Source organism: Lates calcarifer, unplaced genomic scaffold, assembly GCF_001640805.2.
Source record: "Lates calcarifer isolate ASB-BC8 unplaced genomic scaffold, TLL_Latcal_v3 scaffold_20_43, whole genome shotgun sequence".
Classification (NCBI taxonomy): Eukaryota; Metazoa; Chordata; class Actinopteri; family Centropomidae; genus Lates; species Lates calcarifer.
The window spans coordinates 33,719-52,500 of NW_026118149.1; the positions used below are offsets into that span (position 1 = coordinate 33,719).

At 44.2% G+C, this 18,782-nt stretch overlaps 2 protein-coding genes across 2 annotated transcripts in view; one reads left to right on the forward strand and one right to left on the reverse strand.

Annotated features, from left to right (window-relative positions):
• Positions 1–3,601: 3,601 nt before the first annotated feature.
• med27 (mediator complex subunit 27) lies at positions 3,602–6,003 on the reverse strand. Its single transcript, XM_018692827.1, has 8 exons — positions 5,769–6,003; positions 5,227–5,371; positions 4,660–4,790; positions 4,361–4,454; positions 4,171–4,278; positions 4,044–4,085; positions 3,888–3,965; positions 3,602–3,804 (listed from the first exon to the last, which is right to left on the reverse strand). The coding sequence occupies exons 1-8, from the start codon at positions 5,969–5,971 to the stop codon at positions 3,670–3,672; spliced, it is 936 nt and encodes a 311-aa protein (XP_018548343.1). The 5' UTR covers positions 5,972–6,003; the 3' UTR covers positions 3,602–3,669.
• A 555-nt stretch (positions 6,004–6,558) lies between these two features.
• The window catches only part of ntng2a (netrin g2a), a 15,260-nt gene continuing 3,036 nt past the window's right edge, over positions 6,559–18,782 (forward strand). Inside the window, exons 1-8 of the mRNA XM_018692789.2 lie at positions 6,559–6,851; positions 7,848–8,252; positions 10,201–10,459; positions 10,531–10,676; positions 10,773–11,011; positions 11,162–11,334; positions 11,432–11,455; positions 18,737–18,782. The exon at positions 18,737–18,782 is cut by the window's right edge and continues 122 nt beyond it. Coding sequence (XP_018548305.1) covers positions 8,025–8,252; positions 10,201–10,459; positions 10,531–10,676; positions 10,773–11,011; positions 11,162–11,334; positions 11,432–11,455; positions 18,737–18,782 — 1,115 coding nt within the window. The 5' untranslated portion in view covers positions 6,559–6,851; positions 7,848–8,024. The remainder of the gene's footprint in view (positions 6,852–7,847; positions 8,253–10,200; positions 10,460–10,530; positions 10,677–10,772; positions 11,012–11,161; positions 11,335–11,431; positions 11,456–18,736) is intronic.

Sequence of the window (18,782 nt, forward strand, 5' to 3'; positions counted from 1 at the left end):
TATTTTGAAAATAATCTCATCAACAGAACACTGATAAACGATCTGATCTTTATAACAAAACAGATCAGTACAGGAAATTGTTTTTTCAAAATAAAAGATCCAAACTCTAAACAAAACTTTTCTTTTAACAACATGTTCATAAACTCCTGTAACTACCACCTATACTTTTACTACTACAATACCAGTACTCTGATTCTATCCTCCTGATGTTAGACTGGACCGTTGTCATAGTGACCAGCAGGATGATGTCACTGAGTCACGACCAGATAAGGAGCTGCAGAAAAAAAACATTATTAACTTTCACTGATTGTAATTGTCAGTCAGTAATCTCTCTGTCTGTGTCTGTCTGTAACTTTCTGTCTGTCCGTCTCTCCTCATCCTCTGCAGTGAGACAGATCCTCTCTAACCTCTGACCTGTATATAGGCGTCTCAGACTCGTCAGGTGATCTGTCTCACCTGTTCAGGTGCTCAGCGGCCATCTTCTGTCCGACCTCCCTGCTCTCCTGACTGGAGCATCCAATCAGCATGAAGCTCGGCAGGAGGACACAGCTGATGACAGACAACAAAGAGATGAGTCTTCACAGGTTGTTGAAGACAGAAAGAGACGCTCCTGCTCTGATCTGGGAACTGGTTCCACCATCAGGGAACCACAGACCAGAACAGTCTGGACTGAGAACAGCTTGTGGTCAGGGATGGAGATGATGATCCCTGGAGGAACACAGAGTCTGAGAAGGAACAGAAGCCTGAAAGACTGAGTTCAGACCCAGAGGTCTTTCTGTAGGCAGCAGCAGAGACCTGGATCTGACAGGAATAGTCAGGTTTCGTCTGCATAGCAGCGAGATGAGAAGCAGATAACCAGACCCAAAGACCTTGTCCAGCACTGATCCTTCCTGTGAGGAGGAGATGGAACAAAGACATTTGTCTTCACCATGAGTGAAGGAGTCCAGACAGGATTCAAACCAGGACAGAGTTTCTCTGGAGATCTTGATATCAGAGAGAACAGAGAGCAGTGGTTCACTGAATCCAGGAAGACCTTTAATTATTATTATTATGAATCAGCCAGCAGAGCTGTTTCAGTGCAGTGACTGATCTCTGTTGTTTCTTAGTGGTTCAGACGTTTGGCTGCTGATGGACCCCACCTTTTCACTGAAGGTGGGAGATAATTTGTTCAGACTGAGAACGATAACTCACCATATTTTAGTGCAAGGCCTTGTTTTGATTCGCTCCCGTTGTCGCCTTAATTTCTCAACAGGGGTTTTATTGTGAAACATTTGCAGACAGAAATTAACACACAGACACACTGACTGAAAATGGTCATTATAATAAAATAATGAATATGAATATATTGTTGAATCTATTAAATTAATCCACTCTTGTCTGCAGGAGCAGGTCTTAATGATCGAGACCTGACTTTTAATTGACTGGTGGTTTTGATCTGAGGAAATCCACTTATTCAACATAATCAACTAACACGATTCACAACAGAATATCATTGATATTCATCAACACACACACTTGTGCACTGGGCTGCGTCTATTACATGGTGTTGTACCTTTAATTCTGGGTGCTCAGCTCGAACTAATTCCTGGACCGTCTCCAGGAAAGCCACCGTTGTCTCTAGCACTGTTACCATGTCAACATGGCCGCTGTGGATTGTGGGTAGCAGTTGTCGTAACTTGCTGCAGCTCTGAGTGATGCGTTTCCTGTTAGAAGGATGACATCATCAGGTTCTGTCATGTGAGGACAGAAGCCCCACCCCTTATCTACAGCCCTCTGATCACGTGACCTCGGGTTTAAAAACTGAATCCAAACGTCCCGACTTCAGGTGTGTTCTTGAACTCCACCTGCTCATGTGATGCAGACCTACAGTCATCAAGCTGATGACAGTGACGTCTGTAGGGTTAAGGTTCAGGTTCAGGTCTGAGGACATTTGGATTCAACTGCCAACACAGGAAACTCAACTTCACAATAAAAGCCCAGTAGATAAAGTCAGAACCTGCGGTGTCTCTCTAGGAAAACACAGCAGCTGCTCTTCAGGCTCTGATGAGGCTTCATCTTAGGCTGCTTCACACCCTCCTCCTCCCTTTCAGGTGAGACGATCAGAGCCTCAGAGTCAATGGTCAACAGAGTCTGATCTACAGGACCAGGATCAGACTCAGTGTGAGGACCAGGACCAGGAGCAGGTCTAGTTCTGGTCCCTGTAAAGTTCATCCTGTCCTCTTCCTCTCTCTCCATCTGTGTCACTGAGGAGACAGAGAACCAGAGGCATTGTGGGAAACAGAGTCCAAAACCACCACAGCGACTGTAGACCAGGTCCTGCAAACACCTCAGACATTGACAGTCCATTTAAAGGGCAACTGTCGTCTGTCATTCATCTGTCTCATAGAACAGATTCAATCAATAAGATCAATCAATCAATCAACTGATCTGTCCTCATGATAAATGTTGAACAGTATTTTATAAACCTTCTTTTCAGGTGTAGATTTGTGAGCGACAAGTTTAACAAAAACAACAAATCTTCCTCTGAACAACCAACATCACTCTGTCCATGTGCAGGTAACAAGTGAGGTCACACAGGTGAGATCAGGTAAAGTCTGTGACGGTTCAGTGTTTAACTCAGACTCACAGACAGCAGAGAATGTTCAGCTGAATAAACAAACATCAGACAAACAATAAACAAACATTAGATAGACAGGTGATCACCTGCGTCTCCCTCAGTCTCTGCTGATCCTTTGGTTTCCAGTCAGTGAACAGGCCTCACCTGGCCTCCAGGTGTAAACACTTCCTGATTAAGTGATGCCTTCAGGTGCAGCTTAACTTTTGTCTTCAGTGAAGAAATACTGAGCAGTGATGAAATGTTCTCAGACTGAACCTGACATCACACTCAACTTCCCTTCAAAATAAAAGTCACTGAATTTAAAATGTCAACAAACATCAGCAGCAGATAATTTTGTTTTCACTAAACTTTACTCAACCTTCACAGGTGGAACATGAGACTCAGCTGCTGAAAAACCTCTGAACTCAAACCACACAACATCCACAGTCTGAGCTGCTGCTACAGCAGGTGGAAGCTCATATGAACATTATTGTTGACATGGACATGGTTAATATTCACATGAACAGGTGAGAAACTCGTCCTTCTGTGTTTTCTGTCATTGGTTCATGTCAGACTTGTGTAAAATGAAGTCATGACATCATCCGGAAGGAGACACTCAGCCGTCCAATCATGTCTCAGCAGGTCGTCTGTTAAAGGTCAAAGGTCAGCAGCTGACATTCAGAGTCAGCCCTGTGTTCATAGTCAGAATAATAAAGTTTCATTTGTATGATAATGAGTCTGATCAGAATTTTTCTGTCTCTGCAGCTGCTGATCAATAACTGATAAAGGTCAATGATTATTGATCTCAGAGCTTCAGACTCAGACTGCAGGAAACAGACAGAGCTCTGAACAGGTCGATCGTCATTATCGATCATGGTAATGATGAACAGCAGGTGATTAATGAATGTTTTATTAGAGATGTGATTTATTCGCTCGTATTGACTACTGATCGGATTATTAATCAGACCCCACCCCCCAACATCACACAACTGAACTCTGTTTGGATTAACTTTATAAACATCAATGAAAAACTTTATTCAAATTTTATACAGAGACAGAGAAACAGGAAGTGTTTACATGCGACAGGTGTCATGAAACGCCTCCAGGGTCCTAAAGTCCCTCCATGTTGGAGGAAGTCCATCCTGCAGGAAACGACCACAGCGCTGACAGGAAGACTGAAAGAGCTTAATGTAGCTCCGCAACCAGGTCTGCAGGTAGACAGACAGGTAGAGAGGCAAGTGGAGACAGACAGGTATACAGGTTATTGATCAGTTATTGATTAGTGTCTCACCATGAAGGACCGAACCACGACGTCAGGCATCTGGGGGAGCTGGTAGTGCAGCAGGGCAGTGGTAGCGTGGTCCGTTACCTAGCAACACCACAACCAATCAGAGCAGTGCTCCCTCAGCCGAGGTTAGTATTTCAGGTGGGGACAGGTGAATCTTACCTTCTGGAACACTTGGTACTGTGACTTGGTCCAGATATCCAACTGAAGAACAAAGACAGACAAGTTACCATTGGAGACAAACAGACAGGTATCAGCGGTCACCTGTCAGGTGAGTTTGACCTCTGACCTTTCCATCATCGTTGTAAACATTCTCGTTGAATCCTCGAACGACAGTTCTGTCAATGAACAACGAACGCATCACAACAATCGCCTTTAACACCTTCCCCAGGGTCACCTGAGAGGGAGACAGGTGAGACACACCTGTTACCTGCTGAACTCACTTCTACAGTGTTTGATCATACTGTGTGTTTTAGTACCAGTAGCACTGCAGACGTCCCGTTAGGTCTGAACAGCTCAATGGTCATATCAGGAAACATCCTGCCGATCCGAGAGATGACATCATCCACGTACCTGTACACACACAGTATTACAGTGCTGTACCCAGGTACTGCAGTATTTACTGTTTTAGATCAGACCGAGTTTGTTCTGTTGTTAAGAGTACCACAGTACTACAGCAGTATACACAGTATGTAGTACTCTCATGTTGTATCAGTATTTAACATATGTCTTACTGCAGTATTGTAGTATACAGAGTGTGTAGTACTGCAGTACTCACTGAGGAGGTAGTACCAGAGTGCTGGGCTGGACTTTGGGTCGTCTCTTGGCTGAAGCTCCCATCTGATTGGCCGACCGTTTGAGTGACTGTTGGTTCAACAAACTGGAGGCAAGACCAGCGTGGTACTGCAACTACATACAGGTACACAAAGTACACACAAATACACGCAGATACACAAAGAACACACACAAATACTCATTATAAACACAATGACACAGACCATCATCAGCATCAGTCCTGCCTGTGGATCAGCTGTGTGTACCTGACACCAGGTATGACAGAAACACTAACCGCAGGTGAAGTGGTCCTGATACTGCGGGGCAGATGATGGTTGTCATGGTAATGGGACATCAATAAGATTTACACAATGTAAAGTCATTAGTTAATGAATCAGAGACTCAGCTGGGTGATCAACTAAAGATCACTTCACATCAAACGGGGGGGGGGGACGACTCAGGTGCCTGTTGTCTGATCTGAGGCATCCATATTTGTTTCAGTTAAATGTTTATTTATTCAGAACCTGCTGATGTGACGCATGTTAGCCTGTTAGCATGATATCACATGTACCTTGTTGGACCACTTGTAGGCCTGCAGCAGCTGAGAGTACAGAGGAGTTTTATCCTGGACTGGATCCAAACTGAGGAGACCACTGTTATGGAGAGGATGAGACTCTGAGGGACGACCGACCAGACCACTGAGACGCTCCAACTCACTGACAAACAGACATAGACAGACAGAGAGAGACAGAGAGACAGACAGAGAGAGAGACAGACAGAGAGAGACAGGTTATTTATCTGAGCCTTTGTGTGACTCTAAAATACTGAAAAGCAAAAAAGTTCAAATGTTCCAAACTCTGTTCCAAAACCTGATACTTTAAAGTTTCCCAACTGGTTCACGTCTGTCAGGTAAATCTGAACTGAAAGTCACACTGATCCTCAAACATCTCTAATCAATTAAGCAATATTAACGGAGAAGGTGTGCTTTAACGTCATATGAGCTGGAGAATGTGTTATCTAAAACTGAATGCAGTTCGCTGTGATTATAATTCAGAAATTATTCAGTATTAAAATCAGATGATTTCTCTCAGGACTTTGGTGTGGCGGACTCACTTCAGGTCTCTGTTGACCGCCTGCAGGTTGTCCTGGAACTCGACTATAAACTGCTTCTCTCGACCCTCCAGGGTCTCCCGGTTCTTCATCCCGTCCTTCAGGGACTCGAACACGCGGCTCACGCTGGAGCGGAGCGCCTGGATGCCGCTGATAGCGTGAGAGAAAGCGTCCAGATTCACGCCGACATTCACCACGTCCGCCATTTTCTCTGTTGTTCTGCTGCTGGCGCTTACAGATGACGTCACGGAATGGCCATGAAACATACGTCATACATTGAAATGTTAACGTTTTATAAATTCAATTATTTTTTATTTCACAGCTGTGTGTATTTCAATAAAGTTTATTTTTCTATTAATAAAGACGTTAAAAACTTTTTTCAATCATTTTTTATTTCACAGCTGTAAAAATGAAATAAAATTTATTTTAAAATTTGTAATCAGATTCAGAGTTTTTGTTGTTTACTCTGAAGTTGAACGTGTTTCAATAAAGTTTATTTTTCTATTAATACAGATCTTAAAAACGTTATCATTTAGAAAAATGTTTTTATTATTTTTTAATAATTTTATTCTTTTAAGTGACTTTTTTATTTTTAGTGAAACTGATGAAAAAACTAACTAACAAACAGAAAGAGAGAGAGAGAGAGAGAGAGGTAGAGAGAGAGGGAGAGAGAGAGAGAGGGAGAGAGAGACTGAGAAAGAGAGAGAGAGAGAGAGAGAGGTAGAGAGAGAGTGAGAGAGAGAGGTAGAGAGAGAGTGAGAGAGAGAGGGGGAGAGACAGAAAGAGACAGAGAGAGAGAGAGGTAGAGTCAGTTGAGACTGAGCCAACAGGACGAACAGATCAGTGAGAAGTTTATCTACAGGAGAGAGAGGAGGAGATTAGGAAGAAAAGATAAAAAGAAGAGGGAAAACAGGGGAGTGGAGAGGGGGAGGAGAGAACGGAGGAGAGGAGAAAACAAGAAGACAAGAAAGACGAAAATGAGGAGAGGAAAGGAACGAGGAAAAGAGAAGAAAAGAGGAGACTGAGCAGGAACAGGAGGAACGTTTGTCGTCTGTTTAATCAGCTTAACAAGACAGAGAGAGACAGGTGAGTAACAGAGAGACAGATAGACAGACAGAGAGAAAGAGACAGGTGAGTATAGACAGCAGTGGTCCAGGTTTGAGCTGTTTGTTGATTTAAAGGACCAGTTCACAAAAATCACACTGAGCTCAGTGAGAAACAGAGGTGTGAGACAGGTGTTGGACAGGCGTGAGACATGTGTGAAACAGGTGTTGGACAGGTGCGGCTGGACACTGAGGGCTTGACGCAGAAAATGTGAAGAAAAAGATAATTGACTTTTGTTGATTGATTTTTGGTGTTAAGTCAGATCTGTCCTGATCCTGGTCCTGATCCTGATCCTGGTCTTGATCCTGGTCCTGATCCTGGTCCTGATCCTGATCCTGGTCATGATTTAGAGGATGAGGTGTCAGGTCTTTGGCGGCAGGTGGAGGATCAGAGTGTTGTCAGTGTAAAGGAGGAGAAGCAGCAGACGTGTTAATAAAGAAGAGGAACAGTCCTCAGCGTCTCACTTTAATCATCTCTGTCATCAGCTCAGACACAAACAAACAAACAAACCAACCAACAAACAAAGTCTTATTCATATCTGACGTTATTTCTCTGGCGGCTGCAGGAAACTGCTTCTCTGTCTATATTAAAGTTCACACCTGCTTCACACCTGTATGTCTTTAACATCTGGAGCTGATCTTTAAACCAGTTTAGGTTTCAGTGACAATGAAGAAAACCCAAAGAGAATCTGATCAATCACTGATCATTTCCAATCAGAGGTTTGAACTGGGCTCATGAATCTGGTGAATCTAGACTTTGTAACGTGACGTCCTCCTCAGCAAGGGTTAGGGTTAGGGTTAGCAGCCAATCAGAGCGCTGAGCAGCCTGTATTTTGTTCAGGTGTGTTCAGGTACAGAATCTGGATCAGGTCCCTGTCAGGTCTGTTTAGAATCAGGTCTGCTTAGAATCAGGTCCAGGACTTCAGACCCATTAAGACTTAAGCAGGTGGTTTTGATGGTTGTGGTGGTTTTGTTTCAGACCTCATTGGGACAGTTTCGTAGGACCACCTGAAGGAGTCTCAGGTGATGGTGACCACCTGATGGATGTCTGGTAACCAAGACAACAGCCCCGTAACCATGACAAGCATCTGTTTGAAGAGAGTCAGAACCGAACCTGTTGAGATGAACTTCCTGTCAATCTGACAGTCAGTCCACCATGCCCCTCCCCCTCCTCTTCCTCATCGTCCTCCTGCCGGCATTGGGCCGGACTCAGACCGGAGATCAATTCGGCATGTGTCGGTCTCTGCGCGGCTCAGAGGCCGGACCAGGCTGGGAGTTCTATGCCTGTCAGCCTCCACCTGCCAACATGAAGGAGGTGATGCAGATCAGAGTTGACCCCCCCGGGATTACCTGTGGAAACCCACCTGAGAGGTTCTGCACACTGGTCAGTCACACACACCTGAACACAGAGACACACACACCTGAAAACAGAGACACACACCTGAAGACAGAAACGCACCTGAAGATAGAAACACACCTGAAGACAGAACACAGAGACACACCTGAAGACAGACACATGGTGACTCCACAGCGTCTCTCTGCCTTTTTTCCCCTCGACATATTAAAACGAGGCGTTCACTGACTGAACCTGAACCCGTCTCAGGTTGTAAATGTCTGTAAATGTCAGCACTGATTTTCTCTGAATAATTTGAAGATGGAGCGCTGCAGCAGTCACTTTACATTTTCAATAAAACCTCTGTCATGTTTAAATTCAAACACACAGACTACAGTTTGTTTCCATTTTATTATTTGAAGAGATAAAATAACAAATACAGATTCTGGTTCAACAGAGGCAGTCTGTGTGGAACCAATGGATTAAAAACAGCTCCTATCAGACTTTATTTAAACATGGTCTCTGTCTTTACTGGACAGTTGATGGTGAAGAGAAAAACAGAAAACAAAGAGGAGGTGCAGACAAACATCACAGGAACCATCAGACAGTTTGTCTGAGATTAAGCTGGACTGACTCTGACAGATGCTCATTAGCCTGTAGCAACACTGAAGCTACAAACATCCAATAATTCATCTCTCTCTGCAGAGCAGACGTCTCAGTTCACACTGATAATATCATTATCATAATCAAGACTCTCCTCATCTGTCAATCATCTCATCATCAGGTGATCTCCTGGAGGGTCCTGACCCCCGTGTTGGGAACCACTTAGCACACACACAGTGACACTCTCTCCTGCTGTTTGTCTAATTGTTCCTTTGGGAAACTGAAGTCGAGTCTGAATTATTGATAAATGTAACAGCTGTAATGAATTGAAACTTAAATGTTAATAATTGATCAGGCTAAACTGTGAGAATCAAAGAGCAGGTAAAGGACAGGTGACAACAGGTGAAACAGGTGACAGTTGTTCTGTGTGTAACAGAAGAATAATAGTTTCTGTTGCTCTAAAACTTCAGTTTGAACTGACCTGCTCTCCTCCTCCTGACACTTCACCATGAAGAGATGTGTTCATCTAATTAGTTACAGTCGGAGTTAGTTAATGTTAGTTAGTGTCAGTTACAGTCAGTTAGAGTTAGTTAGAGTTAATGTTAATTAGATTCAGTTACAGTTAATGTTAGTTAGTTAGTGTCAGTTACAGTTAGTTAGAGTTAATGTTAGTTAGTTAGAGTCAGTTACAGTTAGTTAGAGTTAGTTAGAGTTAATGTTAGTTAGTTAGAGTCAGTTACAGTTAGAGTTAATGTTAGTTAGAGTCAGTTACAGTTAGAATTAATGTTAGTTAGCTAGAGTCAGTTACAGTTAGAGTTAATGTTAGTTAGAGTCAGTTACAGTTAGAGTTAATGTTAAAGTCAGTTACAGTTAGAGTTAATGTTAAAGTCAAGTCAAGTCAAGTCAAGTCAAATTTTATTTATATAGCGCCAATTCACAACAGAAGTTATCTCGAGGCACTGTAGTCAGTTACAGTTAGAGTTAATGTTAGTTAGAGTCAGTTACAGTTAGTTAGAGTTAGTTAGAGTTAATGTTAGCTAGCGTTAGTGATGGTTATTTAAATCTTGTTTAGTGGTGGAGTTGTTCAGCTACAGTGTGACAGTTGGCAGCAGCAGCTGAAGTTAAAGGATTAACACACACTGATCAGATTAACTTCAGTGTTAATCCATCACTGCACATGTGTGTTAGTGGGACACACACACACACACACACACACACACACAGTTTAAACACACATACATCATCAGGAGTTCTGTGACTATCAGTGATCAGAGTGTTCAGACACTCAGTCTGTTGGTCAGGGCTCGACCTGTTGGTCAGGGCTCGACCACACAGCAGGTATTTATTTTCAGTCCAGAGTTAAATCCATGAAGGTCCTGGTTCTGTGTGTCCTCAGGAGAACCCATACCTGTGCAGTGATGAATGTGATGCGTCCAGCCCCGACCTGTCTCACCCTCCTCAGCTGATGGGAGACAGGGAGAGGGGGGGCCTCATCACCTATTGGCAGACGGTCACTTGGTCCAGGTTTCCTGAGCCACTATTGGCCAACATCACTCTGTCCTGGAACAAGAGCCTGGAGGTGGTTGATGACATCACCGTCACCTTCGAGTATGGCCGACCAACCAGCATGGTCCTGGAGAAGTCCATGGACGAAGGTGACTGGTCTGGGTGGGATGAGGGGGGCTGGAGGCGGGGGGGGCACACAGTGACATTGTTTATGTTTCAGGTGTAACATGGCAGCCGTATCAGTACTACGCCGATGACTGTCTGGAGGCCTTCGGCATGTCGCCTAAACGAGTCTCTGACTTGGCACCGAGTAACTTAACCCGGGTCATCTGCACTGAGCAGTACTCCCGCTGGGTTGGAGCCAAGGTGGGTCACTGGACCTCGTACCGGTAGCTGTGGCTGGATCAGGATCCAGGTCTGAGGTATTCTGTGCCTGACCAATAGATTCTGTTTGACCAACAGGAGGAGAAGGTTGTGGTGTTCGAGGTGCGTGCTCGGTTCGGGGTGTTTGCGGGTCCAAAGCTGATCAACATGGACGCTCTGTACACCCGGATGGAGACCATGAAGGGTCTGAGAGACTTCTTCACCTTCACCAACCTCCGTCTGAGGCTCCTCCGCCCAGCACTGGGAGGGACCTACGTCCAGAGAGACAACCTGCTGAAGTACTTCTATGCCATCTCCAACATCGACGTACCTGCCAGGTAACCACACCGACCGACAACTCACCACACGCACAAACTGACATCCACCCAACACCTTAAAATGCTTTCACGAGGAGGGTGTGATGTCAGAGTGTCTGTTATAGACGTCAGGTGTTACAGGTGTGTTCCTGTGTGTGTGTGTTCCTGCAGGTGTAAGTGTAACCTGCATGCGGCTCAGTGTGTGTTACGAGATGCGACACTGCAGTGTGAGTGTGACCACAACACAATGGGTCAGGACTGTCAGCGCTGCAGCCGAGGGTTCAAATCCCGCAGCTGGAGACCTGGGTCATACCTGCCCCTTCCCAAAGGCACTGCCAATACCTGTACGTACCTGCACACACACATACACACACACAGATACACAACAAAACAAAAACCATGAGGATGAAACCTGATTATTAATGTGTTTGTCTTTTTCAGGTGAAGCAGCAGAAACAGCAGCCAGTAAGTACTGCTCACCTGTCTGTTCACCTGTCTGTCTGCTCACCTCACCTGTCTGTTCACCTGTCTGTCTGCTCATCTCACCTGTCACCTTATATGTCACCTTATAGTCAGAGACAGTAATGTGGTCAGTGTTGCATTATGGGAAACACCTGAGCTTTGGGTTCTGGAAACATTTTAAACATGTCGTGTGTTTTTCAGTTGTTTCACATCACATCAGACTTTTTAATGAAACACTGATCAGTTGTATGACATCATCACTATAATAATAATTATACTAATACATTTTATTTATAAGCGCCTTTCTGAACAGTCAAGGACACTGTATAATACAATAATCAACAAAACTCTACAATATACAACAATCAATAAAACAACAATGGATAAAATCAACATATAAAAGAGGAGGACAGAGTTGCAGTAGTCGATGCGAGAGGTGAAGAGGCTGTGGACAAGGATGGAAGCAGCATGGGGGGTGAGGGAGGAGTGAAGTCGATTAATGTTGCGTAGATGGAAGTATGCAGACTGGGTGATGTTATTAATATGAGATTGGAATGATAGTGGGCTGTTGAGGATGACACCCAGACTCTTAATTTGGGGGGAAGGGGAAACTAGGGAGCTGTCAGTTGTGACAGAGAAGCTGTCAACTTTGGATAGAGTGAATTTGGTGCCAACTAGAAGGATCTGTTTTATTGCTGTTTAATTTTAGAAAGTTTGAGGTGAACCAGGATTTTATTTCCAATAAACAGGAGATGAGGGGGGAAGGGGAGAAAGTGGAGTTCAGCTTGCTAGAGAGGTAGAGCTGGGTGTCATCTGTGAAGCAGTGGAAATGGACATTGAATTTACGGAAGATATTGCCAAGGGGGAGAAGGTAAGTGATAATGAGAAGGAGCCCCAGGACAGAGCCCTGGAGCACACTTGTAGTGACTGAGGAGAGGTCAGATTTGAAGGATTTTAGTTGTAGGAACTGAGAGCGGCCTGACAGATAAGAGCAAAACCAGTTAAGGGGGTGTGAGTGATGCCAATGGAGAAGAGTCTACTGAGAAGGATGGGGTGTGAGATGGTGTCAAAGGCCGCACTCAGGTCAAGAAGGATGAGGATGGAGAGTAAACCGGTGTCAGCTGCAAGGAGGAGATCATTGGTGATTTTAATGAGGGCGGTTTCTGTACTATGTTGAGAGCGGAAGCCAGACTGAAAAGGTTCATAGAGGCTATTTGGAGTTGAATGCAGGTGAAGTTGGGAGGCGACTATTTTTTCAAGAATTTTGGAGATGAAAGGTAAGTTTGAGATGGGGCGAAGGTAATTATTGGGATCTGAGCCAAGTTTTTGAGTACTGGGCTGATGACTGCAGTTTTGAGAAGTGAGGGAACAATTCCGGTGGTGAGTGAAGAGTGAATGATAATAGATATGAGGGGAAGAAGGGAGAAAAGGCAGGATTTGGGGAGGGGATCAAGCTGGCATGTGGAGGGTTTGGATTTGCTGATGAGGTCCAAGATTACAGAGATATCTGGGAGTTGAAAACAAGAGAAGGACTGGCAATGTGGGAGAAATTCAGGTGGGGAAGGTGGCAGAGAGTCTGAGTATAGGTGCTGTTGAATATTGCAGATTTTTTCGTTAAAGAACATTATTACAGAATTATAGGTGTCAGTTGAGTACAGATGGGGGGTAGGGAGTCAGGAGGAGAAGTGACAGTGACAGTGCAAACAGTGACTTGGTGTTTCCTTCATTAGAGCTGATAAGACCAGGCTAAAAGTTTGATTTGGTTTTAGCAACTGTGTCTTTGAATTTGTATTGTAACATATGTATTGTATTGTAACATATGGGTTTTGTGCATTTTGTGCATTTCTTTGTGAACAGTAAGACCAGTTTTTTTTATGGAGCTGCTCAAGTTGTCGACCTTTTGCTTTCATTGTCCAGAGTTCAGGAGTATACCAGGGAGCAGTTGATGTGAAGGGAACACACCTTGTTGGAGTTCGGCAGATGTGAGGTTGAGGGGGGTGAGACCAGAACAACAGATTAAGTCCAGAGTACGTCCTTTTGAGTGTGTCGGGAAGTCTACAAATTGATGGAATTAAAAGCTGTCCAGAGATGATGTCTAGTCTATGGAGAGAGGCAGATTACTATTGTCCAGGTGTATGTTGAAATCCCCCAGTAATATTACATTTGGTGAGAGAGTGGACAGATGAGTGAGTAGAGTGGCAAAGTAATTTAAAAAGTCACTGTGAGGCTTAGGGGGGTGGTAGACTAGCAACGATGGTGGGAGTAGATCCAGGCAGCTTAAACACAGTGCATTCAAATGAGTTGAAGACAGGCACAGGTACTGGTAAAACTTTCCACTTATCACAGTAAATTATCGCGAGACCTCCACACCAACCATTGCCACAGGGATGGCAGATGTAAACAAAGCCTGGAGGAGTGGATTCATTTAATTGAGAAAAGACATTTGGCTGTTGCCAAGTTTCAGTCAGACAGAGGAAATCAAGCTTACAGTCAGTGACGAGATCCTGGATGAGATGTCCCTTACTCATGAGTGAGTGGATGTTAAGCAGACCAAAGTTAACAACGGTGCTGTCATGTTTGGTGGAGGCATTCGCCGACTTGGCTAAGTTGGCTAATGCTCGGTGGTCAACAGCCCAGCTGGTGTTTCTGTGAGGGCGACGAGAGGTGGACCAGAAGGATTTTATTGTTTTGGAGTTGTCATGATGAAAATTCCTGACCCACGATGGATGATCTGGGTGATGGTGCAGCACTGGTGGTGGAGGTTCAGGCAGGTGACGGCGGAGCCAGAGAAGCTCAGCGTCTGTGTACCAAAAAAGCCCAGCCACACGGTGGTGGCAGAACCACAGGAAGATCCAGATGAGCACAGACCAGGTATAAAACTTGTTGTTCCACATAATGCCTGCAGCTGCAAAGTGGAACAATAACAGCCAGGTGCAGTGTTCCAGCACGTAGGCTAATGTTGGCCCGCTCACACACAAAAACAATTGTGTGATTGTTACTTATGCAAAGAAAAGTGGGTTCTTTGACTCAAACAGGATGCAATTACACCATCCATACAGGCAATAAAACCATAAAACAGGTGAAGTGAAAAATAGATTACAGGCGAGCAGCAGCAGCAAGACGCGCAAGCATCCACTCACTTTCAGCTTCCAAGTATTCACTCTGATTGGTCACATGAGTTCAGTTAAATATCAGGGTGCATTCTGGGAGGGGACTGAACATTAATCTGTGGTTCAGAGCGAGTTAACACACTGACAGATGGTGTGTGTGTTTAATCTGCGTTCATCTGTTTTCACCTGTCAGTCACCTCACACACACACACACACACACACACAGTTTCAAACTTGTGTTTCTGCACAGAATAATTTTCATCCAAGATGCAACAGTGACAGGAAATAGAACAAATAGAATAAATAGAACATAGCTGACACCTGAGTGTTGTGACGTATCTCTCTGGTTAATGTTGTAGATATTTATCAGGCTGAATCCACACACCTCTGGTCAGCTGTTGCCCCAAAGTAACACCTCAGAATATTTAAAGTTGATATTTAACTTTAAATATTAAACATTTGTCTCACTCCCAGCAGTGTGTGGTCGCCATTAGAGAAACATTAGAGTCCAGTAAAGGTCTCTGCAGAACAGAACTGGGATTTATTATGAGACGTCATTGGTCAGTTGGGTTCAGGTGACAGTTCAGGTGCAGTAGAGTCCATTAGAGTATTTACCTTTGTCAAAATGACCAAAATAAAAGGCTGATGTTTGATCTCGTCAGTTAGTGCAGGTCAGGTGTCATAGCACCTGTACATCTCTCACCAGGTGTCATGGGAACCGTCTGATTCACCTGAAACTTTCCCAGTGTTTGATGTTCTGCAGAGTTCAGTCAGTGTCTGTAGAGAACAGAAAGCTGAGATTCACTAAAGAGACGTAACTCTTCTTCTCTGACAGCGGCTGGTGACTCTAACTCAGCAGCATCTGATAGACCCTCTGCCTCATCAGATGGAGTGACTGACACTACTACTACTACTGACAGTACCACTACTACTGCTTCTGATAACAGTACTACTTCACTCTCCACTGACAGTATTATATCTACTGACACTACAACCACTGATGTTACTATAACTGACAGTACTACTCCTACTGACAGTATTTCTACCTCAAACACTGTTGCAGCTACTGACTCGACTACTTCTACAGAAAGTACTACAACCATTTTTATGTACACGGTGACTGCTGATACAGTCTCCACAAGCACAGGAAGTCCTCTTACTGTTACATATACAGCCAGTACTTCTACTACCACTGACACATGGAGTGTTACCACTTCAGAAACAAGTACTAGTAGTGATACTACATCTGTATTTGACAATGACAATATTCCTACTATCAGTACTTCCATGACTGATACCAGTTTTACGACTTACTTCACTAGTACTATTACTGATGACTCTCCTAACGCTGGTGTAGAATCTCCTACTACAACAGTTGACACTGGTACTTCAGTTTTCATTGCTGTCAGTAGTACTGTTAGTACTACAAGTTCTGATGCATTTCCAGACATTAGTAGTACAGCAAGACCTACAGCGGACACAGCTCCATCCAGCAGCCCCACTCTGGACACTGGAGACACCACAGTGATAGACACCACCATTCTCAGTACCACTAGTAGCACCTCCAGTCCCACCAGTAAAACCATTACCAGCTCGACAGTCCCAGGCAGCAGTACTGACTCTGAGGTGTCTATTTCTGACCCAGTGACTCCGTCCTCTGACTCCACCTCCTCAGAAAGCCCAGACCCCGCCCTCTCTGGGACCAGTACTACCAACCTGATCACCAGTACTACCCTATCTGCCGATGGTACTACGTCAACCGGAGTCCTGCCTCTAACAACCATCCCAGAAATAACCCCACCCAGTGATAGGGCTCCACCTGGAGATCCTCTAACCACTGCATCAGCCCCAACCAGTCAGTCTGGAGACGCTTCATCCACAACAGGAACTGACACAACTTCCCCTGATGTTCCTCCAGACACTCCTCCTGATATAAGTCCTCCTGATCTACCTCTTCCTGATCTACTTTCTCCTGATATAGCTCCTCCTGATGTACCACCTCCTGATATAAGTCCTCCTGATCTACTTCCTCCTGATGTACCTCCTGATATAACTCCACCTGATCTACGTCCTCCCAATGTACCTCCTCCTGATGTAGCATCTCCTGATATACCCCCTCCTGATTTACCTCCTCCTGATGTAGCATCTCCTGATATACCCCCTCCTGATTTACCTCCTCCTGATGTAGCACCTCCTGATGTACCTCCTCCTGATTTACCTCCTCCTGATATACCTCCTCCTGATGTAGCACCTCCTGATGTACCTCCTCCTGATATACCTCCTCCTGATGTAGCACCTCCTGATGTACCTCCTCCTGATGTACCTCCTCCAGATGTGCAACTTCCAGCTGTGCCTCCTCCAGCTGTGCCTCCTCCAGATGTTCCTCCAGATGTGCCATCCTCTAGGACTCCAGACTCTGTAATAGATGTACCTCTTCCTGATGTACCCTCTCCTGATGGAGCAGCTACTGAAGTACCAGCTCCCGATGCTCCTATAGAGTCCTCGTCACCTCCCTCTGAAGAAGATGGAGGTAATGCAACACCAAACACAAGTTCCACCACCTTAGATCGGCCTTACCCTGCTGGTGATTTGGCACCTGTGGACTTCACCTTCCCTTTTGCAGAAAATACAAATTCAGTTGAACCTGGACCAGATTCTGGATCAGATGCTGGACCAGTGCCTGTTGGTGATCTTGGGATCATTCCAGATGATTCTCGTGTATCTGTTGATGCACCTGGATCAAGTCCAGTGACAGGTCCAGACACAGGGGAAAGACAAGGCAGTGGACGAGAATCAAATGGACCAGATTATCCCGCACCAGATCGTGCAAGTCCTGGCCTGGAATCTGGACCAGATTCTCCTCCCACAGTCAATGATCCAGGAGTAGGTTTGTCTCCTTCAGGAGGTCAGACAAAAGGAAAGTCTGGAAAGTACTCTGTTGCAGAGTCCAGTGAAAAGAAAGACTCTAATCAAGAGGAGACAGAAGAGCGGAAAGAAGAGAAAGGTACAAAATGAAGAGCTGTGATTGGTCAGATTAGATTTTAGGGCAGATTATATCAAACAATATACAGTAAGATTTAAGCTGTGTAGAGTTTGTAAATTCATTTTTGACCTTGCAGCTTGAAAATCCATCAAAACAAGTGAAACTGTTTTTTCTTTTTCTTTTTTTATCAGACCAAAGTTTCAAAGAGCAGAAGTTTCACATGTTGATTTGTTAATAAACTCTGTTCATGTTTTCATGCAAATTTCAATCCTCTACTTTTTGTTGAACCAAACAGCTACTGAGGCCAAAGAGGAAACAAACAAGGAAACAAAAAAGGAAACCAAAGAGGAAACAAACAAGGAAACAAAAGAGGAGACAAACAAGGAAACAAACCAAGAAGCCAAAGAAACAACAAAGGAAATCAAAGAGGGAGGACAGAAGGAGAAGGATGACAAAGGTTATGAAAAAAAAGGTACAATGTGTAGAAATAGTTGTGGAGCTGCCACCTAGTGGCTAACATCAGTAACAACAGGGTTATTGCTCCTGACTCGTCATGTGTAGTTCTGAGCTGTGAATGGTTGTTAGTTTAGACGTGACCCCTTTGACCCCGACCTTAGAGTTAAGGTAAGCTGTTACCTGCCTGTTGCCGTGGTCACACACTTTGCTTTGTGTCTGAAGCAACCCAGAAGATTCTGATTCCAGGGGGACCAAAGTTCAGTCAACTGTCCAAAATCGCCTACGTCTCCTTCCAGGGTAAGACAGCGTCAAACCAGACTCCTTCACCTGTACTGGCCCCGCCTCCTGATGAATGACTCCTCCATCTGCATAAACTTCTACATTACCTGACGGACTGTTCACACACTTCAGTTCAATTCAAAGAATTCGTCAAACGAAGGATGAACAGTGAATTCTGATAATTCATTAACATTACTTTATGATCAGATACTTTAGTTACCTTATTTCAGTTATAAATAAATTAATAGAATATATAATATAATATAAATTACATTACTTCAGTTACATTATGATAGACTGGTTTTATTACAACATGTTCAGTTATGTTATGATATGTTAGGGTCATGTTACAATATGAGAGGTTACATTATGTCGGGTATATTACATCACATTACTTTACAGTACGTTACATTACATTCAGTTACATTATGTTACATGTTTGTGTCTCTGTGTCAGACTGTGAGTGTAACGGTCACTCCAACCGCTGCAGCTACATCGACTT